Genomic DNA, 11,630 nt, shown 5'->3' on the forward strand with positions numbered 1-11,630 from the left:
ACCACTGAGCAACCAATCCGCTATTGATAATGTAACAGAAACTCTTAATTTGAAAATCTGGACTCACGGGGAGCCATGAGAACTTTGTGTTTTCTCTATATGTGACTAGCTTATCGCTGATATGTCTCTCTCAAAACACCAACACGATTACTGTTTTGCATTAATGCATTAGAAGTTTGCTGTGGAAATTATACTAGTTATTTTGCTGCTTTCATTCCTGTCATAATTATAGCCAGGCTGTTTTGAACTAGCTGATGGACAGGTTCACGTGATATTTATTCCAGGTCTTCTCTATATGCTAGGTATTGTGTCCAGACCCTGGTGGGTACAAGGCTGAGGAAGAAATAGTTCTTATGAAACTCACATTTTAGTTACAAAACCCAACAACTAACATCTTTGAAGTTCATTGCTATTTCAAAGCCTTTCCATGTCTTAGATGAGCCTCACAACAACTCTGTGGAATATGGATGGCTGGTACAAATATCCCGGTTTTACTTATGAGGGAGCTGAGACTCAGAGAGTTTGGGGAACTCACACACTATCATCACAGTCAGTTGAGAAACTGTAATGAAAGCCCACAAGGCTTTCTAATGCCAAATCCTCTGCTCCTTCCAGTACACCTCACTGCCTCCCTTAGATAATGGTATTCTTGAAATTCCTAGGCAAGAATTCAAGAAAGTATCAGGGGAGGCCTGTAGGATAGGGAGAAATCAGGAAATACTTAGCAGTTGGTAATAGGGTGATTTATGTATTAATGACATTGTTTACTCAAATCTACTGCTTCTCAGGAAGCGAAACATGGCTTTAATGGAGTTTTCCAGCCAACGTATGAACCAGTCATGCAGGGCTATGGATATTTGCCTAATTTAAATGTGAAATACTAATGCTATACTCTCATAGAGTTGTGACGGTAAATTGCACGTTTTTAGGGTTAACAAGTATACCTGCCTGTGCGAAGCAGAGTATTCACATGATAAAGCAATGAGATCAAACCTTGGAGCAGTAGATGGAGGCTAGATTGTGGAATACTTTGAATGCCAAGGAACTTTGGCTACAATGCTATAGGTAATGTGGATTCAGTGGTGTTGTTCAGGAGAAAGTTCTAGAAGATACAGGTATGGTTAGGAGAATAATACATGATTCTCTGGCCATAAGTGCTATGCACATACTAGCCAGTTGATAAGTATCTGTTGACTGGGTGAGTAAATTTGTTTCAATCTATGACATTTTAGGTTGATGAAGATGAACCGCTGTTCCTCAGCTTAATCAATGACCTGTTTCCAGGATTACAGCTAGACAGTAGTACTTACACAGACCTGCAAGATGCAGTAGCCAACCAGGTTGCGGAAGAAGGTTTAATTAACCATCCACCTTGGAATCTCAAACTTGTGCAGGTAAATAAATTTTTATCTATCATCAATATAACAATAGCGTGTGCCATTAAAGATCACCGTTTGAACAGAAGAAAACATGATACTGGTCTTACTTGATGTAAATGTTGACACTGAATCAAAACACCTTATAATATATCATTGCAAAAAGAGTCCTCAGGGGGATGTGCTGGTCATAGAAGGAGCATATGGATTTATGCTGCCTCATAGTAACCAAGCAGCAATTTACTGGCATTGTTACTTACTCCTGGTGAGAAGGTTTGACTGTGGCCTGTAATCTCAAGAACAGCTGGAAAGGGATAGTAGATTATAAAAATTTGGGGAGATGGAAAGACCCAGTGGGCTTCTTGTGCCAATCTGGCAGTGTCACTGCAGCTAGGAACCTTAATGGGGCGTGAACCCTCAAAATCTGGGAGTGCCACTTCGTGTACGGAGTCCCTGAGTGGTGTAAATGATTAATGCACTTGGCTGCTAATGGAAAGGTTAGAGGTTTGAGTCTACCCAGAGGCACCTTGGAAGAAAGGCCTGGTGATCTACTTCTGAAAAATCAGCCATTGAAAAACCTATGGAACACAGTTCTACTCTGACACACAGGGGGTCACCATGAGTTAGAATTGACTCAATGGCAACTGGTTTTATTGGTTCACCTACAGTAAAACTTGAATACTTTGCCTATGTCTCTTGACATCTTTCTGTCCATCATGTTGCTTGTGGTGCAGTGAATTGCTTAATATGGTCCTTGTAGCCATCCATGGTCTTGTGACTCCCACATAATGATTGGGTGGGACTATGTAAATAAGTTGTTTTGTGGCCCACCAAGGGGATTGGGCAGCTTGCTAATAATGCAAATAAGGTGCATGGGACCCTTGTGGGAGTGGGACCATGCAAATAAGGTATATGGAACCCTAACGAGGGGATTGGTCAGTTTTGTCATCCTGCTAGGCATAAAAAAAGAGCCAATCCCAGAGCAAAGGGGGAACCTCGCTACCATTAAAAAAGAAGAGCCAGGAGTGGAGTGCATCCTTTGGACCCGGGGTCCCTGCATTGAGAACCTCCTAGACCCAGGAGACAGAGAGGGCTGCAACACCAGAGATGGCACGAGACATTGAGAAGCAGTGGCAGAGAAATAGTGACAGCAGAACCAGGAGACCAGTGTGAGATGGCATGATGGGCTTCCCACCCACGGAGCAAGGCAGCTACAGTGGGTGTGCGAACCTATGGAGCACGAGAGCTGAGAGCCTTCGGGCAGGAGGCTTGCTGGTGGAGTGAGGTCCTTTGGGCACTTGTCAGCAGAGCTAGGCTTGCCGACCCATGGAGTGAGAGAGCTAAGTGCCTTTGGGCAGGAGGCTTCCTGGCAGAGTAGGGTGACTCTGGGCACTTAGTTGGCGGAGCTAGAGAGCTTTGTAACACTTGCCCAAGCAAAGCCAAGCCCAGGGGCCAAGAGCCTAGGGCCAAGAGTGGAGGCCTATCCCAAGGGGGCCAAGAGAAGCCCTCCACAGCTGAGAGGAGCTGAGAGAGCTGCCCTGTGCCGAAGAAGGGAGATTCTGCCTACATGCTTCCTGATCCTGATCCCAAATTGTAGCCTGTTACTTCCCTAATAAACCCCATAACTGTGAGTATTGTCTGTGAGTTCTGTGTGGGAACTGCTACAAATTATTGAACCCAGCAGAGAAGTAGAGTGCTGTGGGAGGGACAGCTGGTATCCAAATTGGTAAAAAGGTTGGAGAGAAGGAGGTATGTGTGACCTCCATCTCACAGGAATCAGCCTTTGGCTGATGCTGATAACCTTGATGATTCTCCACCCTTGCGAAGTTAGACAAGGAGGTTGGACAATGCCCCCACACCATTTTTACATTGCTGTTATCCTTGTGATGACTACCCAATTACTTTATCAGCAGAGTTGAGAAGCTGTAAAAGAGACACAGGGTTAAATCTCTATGGGCCTGATGCTTTGGAGTGTTTTCCAGGACTTTCAGAAAATGAAGAAGCTAAAGTTGTGGAGAGTGTTGAAAACTGCATTTGAAAAATAACAGCTCTTATTTAGACTTATTGGTTTTTTGCCAGTTTTTCAGATGTGCAGATATATGAGATATATCCAAATTTTACAAGGAAATATTTTGGGAGAAGTTTAATTATTTTTCCTCACACATGTATTAGAAATCACTTTAAATGTGTTCTTTACTTAAATTTCTGGGAAAGTATTTCATATATGATATACGTACAGTGTATGGAGTACTAAAACCCTAGTCATCTCTATGGGTGGGTATTGTGGATTGAGTTGTGTCTCCCTAAAAATGTGTGTCAACTTGGCTAGGTCATGATTTCCAGTATTGTGTGATTGTCTTCCATTTTGTCATCTGATATGATTTTCCTATGTGTTGTAAATCCTACATCTATGATGTTAATGAGGCAGGATTAGAGGCAGTTATGTTAATGAGGCAGGACTCAATGTACAAGATTAGGTTGTGTCTTGAGTCAATCTATTTTGAGATAAAAAAGAGAGAAGTGAGTAGAGAGATAGGGGGACATCCTACTACCAAGAAAGCAGAGCTGGAAGCAGAGCATGTTTTTTGGACCTGGTGTCCTTGTGCTGAGAAGTACCTTGACCAGGGAAGATTGATGACAATGACCTTCTCAGAGCCAATAGAGAGAGCCTTCCCCTGGAGCTGGCACCCTGAATTTGGACTTCTAGCCTCCTAAACTGTGTGAGAGAATAAATTTCTCTTTGTCTTTCTGTTATAGCAGCACTAGATGACTAAGACAGTGGGAGTCTAGAATATTTTGTTCTTTTTTCATGTCAATAACATTACTCTCAAACATAATGTGAGAGCAGTGCCTTTATTACTTTTAACTATGGGTTACAGTGATAATACATTTACGTCTAAAATTTAGGTGAACAACTGAAGTCGTGAGACCTTTGACTTCTATTTTTAATTATGAAAATTATAGTCCAGAAGTACACCCGTACATCTATGGCCAATTGATTTTTGAAAAGGGTACGAAGTCCATTTAGTGGGGGAAAGAACAGTCTCTTCAACAAATGATGCTGGGAAAACTGTAAAGGAATGAAGTTGGACGCATAACTCACACCATCCATGAAAATAAACTCAAAATGCATCGACGACCTAAATATAAGAGCTAAAACTATAAAACTCTTAGAAGAAAACATAGGGGTAAATCTTCAAAACCTTGTTTTTGACAATGGATTCTTAGATATAGCACCAAAGCATAAGCAACAAAAGAAAAAAATAGATAAACTGAACTTCATCAAAATTAAAAACTTTTTTGCATCAAAGCACTTTGTCAGGAAAGTGGAGAGACAACATACAAAATGGGAGAAAATATTTGGGAACCGTAAGTCAGGTAAGAATTTATTATCAAAAAATATGTAAAGTACTCCGACAACTCAACAACAGAAAGACAAACAACCCAGTTAAAAAAATGGCAAAGGTCTTGAATAGACATTTCTCCAAAGAAAATATACAAGTGGCCCATAAAAAATGCTCAACATCATTAGTTACTAGGGAAATGCAGATAAAAACCACAATGAAATACCACGTCCCACCCACTAGGGTGGCTATTATCAGAAAAACAGAAAATAACAAGTGTTGGGTAGGATGCGGAGAAATTGGAGCCCTTGTGTATTGCTGGTGGGAATATAATATGGTGCAGTTGCTGTGGAAAACAGTTTGACAATTCTTCAAAAAGTTAAACCTATAATTACCATATGGCCTAGCAATTCCATTCCTAGGTATAGAACAAAAAGACCGGAAAGCAGAGACTCAAACAGATATTTGTACACCAAAATTCATTGCAGCATTATTCACAATAGCCAAAGGTGGAACCAACCCAACTGTCCATCAGCAGATGAATGGATGAACAAAATGTGCTCTAGCCATATAATGGAATACTATACAGCCATGAAGAGAAATGAAGTTCTGATACATGCTACCGTACGGATGAACCTTGAAAACTTTATGCTAGGTGAATTAAGACAGACACAAAAGGACAAATATTGTACAATCCTACTTATATGAAATATGTCGTGTAGGCAAAAGTTTACTAGGGGCTGGGGAAAGGGAGGGGAAGGGCAGTTATTAACTTGAGGACTACTGAGTTTCTGTCTGGGCTGATGGGAAACATTTGGAAATGGATGGCAGTAATGATTGCACAACATGGTGAATGTACTTAATGTCACTGAACTGTACACTTATAACTATTTAAAATGGCAAGTTTTTTGTTACATATACTTTACTACACACACACACACAAATTTTTTTTTAAAGGGAAAAAAGACAACTATAGCCAGGATTTTGTAAAGACACTGTCCATGCTCTCAGTGTGTTTCCTTGAATTCCTCTCACCGTTTCCATGTGCCCCTTCTTCATCTTCTGTGTGCTTTTGCTTCTCACAGCCCTCATTTGCCACCCCCTTCAGGAGGACTAAGGAGCCCTGGTAGTGCATTGGTTAAGTGCTTGACTGCAAACCAAAAGATTGGCAATTCAAATCCACCAGCTGCGCTGCGGGAGAAAGATGTGGCAGTCTGCTCCCATAACGATTTACAGCCTAGGAAACCACATGGGGAAGTTCCACTCTGTCCTTTAGGGTGACCATAAGTCGGAATCAACTTGAAGGCAATAAATAGGTTTGGTTTTGTTTTTTTCAGGAGGACTGGAGCCATTTTGTCATCAGGTGCAAAGAACAGGAAGTGCATGGGAGTTTATTCCCCACTCCACTCCCAAGTTAGCCTCTCCTTAGTGAAGGACTTATGGGGTGCTGGAGTAGGAGAGTCAAGCTCCCCTGCTTCCAGGTGGGACAAACACTGAGCTGTGACTTACATGCCAGAGATCCCCCGAAGGATCAGGCTTAAGCCTGCCCTCCACAGGACTTTACCCCAAATCACAACTTGCTTCTTCCCATTCCTGTCCCACTTCCCCCACTCCCTTATCATTTCCTCCTGGGAGCAATCCCTGAATGAATCACCTGCCCATGAATCTTCATTTCATGATCTACTTCTGGGAACCAGAGGGCAGATGTGAAACGTGAATCTCCACTGTGATAATTTGTGTTGCCGCTTGCCACCACTAGGGGGCGGTATGATCACATCGGATACCGAGAAAGTGTTTGCGTGGAAAAACTGCTTGTTATAAATCAGCAAACCCAAATCCCAAGGATTCGTAGTCTGAGAAGCAAAAACTAGATCCTCAATTATTTATTTCCAAATATAATTTAAGTTTCACATTGTCATTACTCCATCATGTAGATTGTTTTATAATGTGGTGCTAATTTGCTATCCATATCTAGTAAAACAACATTTTTTACATTTTCTCATCTTTTAATAATATTAAATATTGAATTTTAAAAAATTTTATTGTGATAAAATACATATAGCAAATTTTTTCCTATTTTAACTATTTTTAAGTGTATAATTCTATATCATTAATTACATTCACAATGTTGTACAACCATCACTACTATACATTTCCAAAGGTTTTCATCACCCCGAACAGAAACTGAGTACTCCTGAAGCAATAACTCCCCATTACCTCCTCCCCGCAACCCCTGGTAATCACTAATAACTTTTTGTCTCTGTGCATCTGTCTATTCTAGATATTTCCTATAAATGGGATCATACAACATTTGTCCTTTTGTGTCTGACTTATTCAACTTAGCATAATGTTGTCAAGGTCCATCCATGTCGTAGCACGTGTCTGAATTTCATTTCTCTTTATGGCTGAATAATATGCCTTTGTACGTATATACCACATTTTGTTTCTCCATTCATCCGTTGATGGACACTTGGGTTGTTTCCACCTGTTGGCCGTTGTGAATAACGTTGCAATGAAGATTGGTGTACAAGTGAACTAGTTATTTTAAAGCACATAGCTAAACAGCTTATTTAATGCTTTCCAAATTTCAGCAAATTACTTCTGTGAATGCCGGCGAGAGACTCGTAAGTTACATTTTTCCATGTATTGTTTAATTGTGCAGTTATACGAGACATCTCTGGTACGTCATGGCTTGATGACTCTTGGTCCCAGCGGTTCGGGGAAGACGACTGTTATAACAATTTTGATGAAGGCGCTGACAGAATGTGGAAGGCCTCACAGAGAAATGCGAATGAATCCAAAAGCCATTACCGCGCCTCAGATGTTTGGCAGACTGGACACTGCCACCAATGACTGGACAGATGGGATTTTTTCTACTCTGTGGAGGAAAACACTAAAAGCTAAGAAAGGTATCCAGAAACCCTCCTTGGGGACCATTTATTCCCTGCCAGTTTATTAATAACACCATATTTGCTTAGCCAGCTTCTTTTTAAGAGAGCGATTTCCTGTTTTTAATTACTTGCAGGTGAAAACGTTTTCCTCATTTTAGATGGCCCGGTAGATGCCATTTGGATCGAGAACTTAAATTCTGTGCTGGACGACAACAAAACTCTAACATTAGCTAATGGGGATCGCATCCCCATGGCCCCTAACTGTAAGCTTTTGTTTGAAGTCCACAATATTGAGAACGCCTCCCCTGCTACGGTTTCACGGATGGGCATGGTCTACATCAGCAGCTCTGCCCTCAGCTGGAGGCCGATATTACAGGTGGGGATGAGAGACAAGCAGAAGCATGCTAGGTCTTCCCATGTTTCACTTTCTTAATAAACAGAGATTCTATTTCTTTGCTGCAGGCATGGTTGAAGAAGCGTACAGCACAGGAAGCCTCTGTATTCCTAAATTTGTATGATAAAGCATTTGAAGATGCATATACATTTATGAAACTGAACCTCAATCCAAAAATGCAGCTCTTAGAGTGTAACTATATTACGCAAGTGAGATTTTTTTTTTTTTTTTGGAGGATGGGGTACATTCATTACTTAGATTTGGAAGTTTTTTTTTTCCACTCAATTGTAGTGTTAAAAAACAAAACAAAAACAAATCAAATCAGTTGCCGTTGAGTTGATTCCAAATTATAGTGACCCTATAGGCCAGAGTAGAACTGCCCCGTAAGGTTTCCAAGGAGCACCTGGTGGATTCAAACTGCTGGCCTTTTGGTTAGCAGCCAAACACTTAACCGCTATGCCACCAGGGTTTCCAATTGTAATTTACAAAACTCTAAAATAGAAACTTCTTGCAGTCCATAGAAATGTTTTTGTGCTGTGGCTGTGAAGACTGAGGAGTTTGATGCCTTTGAAAGATCTCATTAGTGATCTTACTGTCATCCCTTTACTATCTTCACTTCTCAGAGGGTGCTGTCAGGGGAAAGGGAATGAACTGTCTTTTCCACGGTCAAGCCTAGTAGTCTGTCCCAGAAAAATATATCCAACAGTGAGAGATGACAAAATAAATAAAACTGGCAGTTTTATAGAAAAGTACAAAAAGGGAGCTTGTGGCAATCAGGAAAACCTGGGTAGTAAAATTTGGCTTTGCAAATTGAGTATACATCAGATAGGGAAAACACAATTCTCTGAGAAGTGGTTTGTGGCATTTCTTTTTTCCTAACTCGGTTTTCTCTACTAGTCTTTGGAAAAAACAGAACTAATATAGATTTTTTAGGGCTCTCCTAAAATCGATGATCTCTCATTACCATTTTAATGCTTCGATTCTCTTTTAGCTTAAGAGATGGCAGTCAATAAGTGTTGGTGGGTTAGAAGTGATACATACGGCCCAAATCAACAAGTTATTTAGTATTTACTTTAAAAGGCATAATCCAAAAACCCATTGCCATTGAGTCAATTCTGACTCATAGTGACCCTGTAGGACAGAGTAGAACTGCCCCATGAGGTTTCCAAGGCTGTAAATCTTTGCGAAAGCGGGTTGCCATATCTTTCTCCTGCGAAGTGGCTGGTGTGTTGGAACTACCAAACGTTTGGTTAGCAGCTGAGCGCTTTAACCATTGCACCACCAGATCTCCTTAAAAGGCGTAATAAACCACTGTGCCACCAGGGCTCCAAAAGGCGTAATAGAGGTGTAAATTTTATTCTGAACTAATTTTACTTTCAAAGACTGAGACTGTCTTACTGTAGTATACATTTCTTTCTGATGCTGTATAGGGGCTGTACATTTTCCCTCCAAGGTCCAGATAGTAAATACTTTAGGCTTTGTACAACTCTTTATTGCAACCACTCAACTCTGCTGTGGTAGCATGAAAGCAGTCAGAGACAATGTATAAATGAATGAGTGTAGTTGTGTTCCAGTAAAAGTTTATTTACAAGAACAAGTAGCTGGCCCATGGACCATAATTTGCTCGCCCCTGCAAAATGCTAAAAAAGAAACAAAATCTTTAATCTGGAACATTCGTAGCCATTACACTTTAGAACCAGAAGCCACCTAAGAAAACATCTAGTCTAGGCCTTTTGCTTCTCGGATAAGGGAACCGAGGCTCAGAGAGGTTAGTGGCACAAGCTGAGGGTAGAAACCACACTTGAGCATTCTTTCTTCCAGATCACTCAGTCTTTCTAAAGTAGGTTGGTCTTTCTTCTAAATGCTGTTGACTGTAGGACAGTGACCAAGCAATGTTTTGAAATATATTTGTTTTCTTTCCTCTTCATTCCTCTTTTAAAATGTTATTGTCATTTTTAAAAATTTTTTCAGTCTCTCACTCTTCTGGAAGGTTTAATACCGTCCAAAGAAGAAGGCGGTGTTTCATGCGTTGAACATCTTCACAAACTCTTTGTGTTCGGCCTCATGTGGAGTTTAGGGGCCCTTCTGGAACTGGACAACCGGGAAAAGCTTGAGGCCTTTTTACGAAGCCACCAAAGCAAGTTAAGCTTACCAGAAATACCTAAAGGCACAAATCAAACCATGTATGAGTTTTATGTGACTGATTATGGTAAGCAGTCTGAATTACATATTAAATGAAATGATATTTTTTTTAAAAAAAAGGAAACATAGAAGCTTCCCTAAACTCTTCTATGCAGAAATATCAAACCAATTATGAATAAAACAATTGCTAATATCATTTTTAAAAGGGCATAAATACAAAGGACATACCTCTGAAAGCAATTAGTAGAATTTTGCATTTTGGCTGGTATGGAGACTCCTGCCTTCTCATCTTTTGCACTGGCCCGAGTGAGATCTAGTATAAATAAATCCGCAACACCTCCTACATAGCCTTCTTTCTAGTGCCTGAAGAGAAAAAGTAGCAGCACAGGAGCACAGATTCTTCATTATGCAAACCCCTCCCTGGTAATGCAAATGACAGATCAGTCCCACAACTTCCCTGTTGGAGATGTCAGAATAAGTAGAGAGTGAGCCAAGCAGGTGGGTTCCTCCTGATAACTTAGCAAGCTCTGCAAGGTCCAATGCTACCACCTCGGCCCCTAACCTGTTGTATGTGGCAGGGCGCAGCTCCCCTCTCCCTAAAAGGAATGCCCTTGAGCTTGGCGCCTCTATCCAGAGCCCAGGCCCCAGAGAGGAAAAACCATGCTTCCTAAGAACTGTATTTACCTCTGCTTCTTCCTAAAACCTCTTTAAAATGACAGCAAAGATATTTGTTTCGTTTTAATGCGTAAACTCAAAAGGACAACAATGACAAAATCTGGAAAGCAAGAGAGCAGAAGGTAAGTGGCAACCGATTTGGTGTACTGGGCAAAGGGCAGGCCCTAACCCGGCAGTGGGAAAAGTTGAGAAGCAATTCAGTGTACATCACAGAACCCTCAAAAGGCTCAGGAACTGGACACTGGGGTGAAAGTGGAGCTAAAAACTGGAGGGCTAGTTGTAAGGCTGCTTAAGAAACAGACCTCCAGTTCCTAGACAACTAGCTGCTAGACAACGGCACTCACCCCACACTGGCAAAAGCACTTGAATAATTATCGTCAGGAGAGTGTAAAGCATAAGGTTTTCAGGCTTGGGAAACACCAGGCACATTTGAGGATGGGAGAATCATACTGAAAATGGGAATCAAGTGAAATTTGTGCTTTGAAGCGTATCCTAGTCATCTAGTGCTGCTCTAACAGAAATACCACAAGTGGATGGCTTTAACAAAGAGATTTATTTTCTCACAGTCTAGTAGGCTACAAGTCCAAATTCAGGGCATCAGCTCCAGGAGAAGGCTTTCTCTCTCTATCAGCTCTGGACGAAGGTCCTTGTGATGCATCAGTCTTCCCTTGGTCTGGGAGCATTTCGGTGCAGGAACCTCAGACCCAAAGGACGCGCTCTGCTCTTGGCACTGCTTTCTTGGTGGTATGAGGTCCCCATGTCTGTCTGCTCGCTTCTCTCTTTTATATCTCAAAAGAGATTGGCTTAA

The 11,630-nt window shown here is 41.3% G+C and overlaps 1 protein-coding gene across 1 annotated transcript in view; it reads left to right on the top strand.

Annotated features, from left to right (window-relative positions):
* Positions 1 to 11,630, top strand: part of DNAH8 (dynein axonemal heavy chain 8) — a 383,298-nt gene that overhangs the window by 178,782 nt on the left and 192,886 nt on the right. The window contains 6 exon segments of the mRNA XM_023734112.1: positions 233 to 302; positions 1,204 to 1,394; positions 7,383 to 7,629; positions 7,746 to 7,987; positions 8,074 to 8,214; positions 9,977 to 10,214. Of these exon segments, the coding sequence (XP_023589880.1) occupies positions 233 to 302; positions 1,204 to 1,394; positions 7,383 to 7,629; positions 7,746 to 7,987; positions 8,074 to 8,214; positions 9,977 to 10,214 (1,129 nt within the window).

The sequence above is a fragment of the Trichechus manatus genome, unplaced genomic scaffold (assembly GCF_000243295.1).
Source record: "Trichechus manatus latirostris isolate Lorelei unplaced genomic scaffold, TriManLat1.0 scaffold00065, whole genome shotgun sequence".
Taxonomy (NCBI): Eukaryota; Metazoa; Chordata; class Mammalia; order Sirenia; family Trichechidae; genus Trichechus; species Trichechus manatus.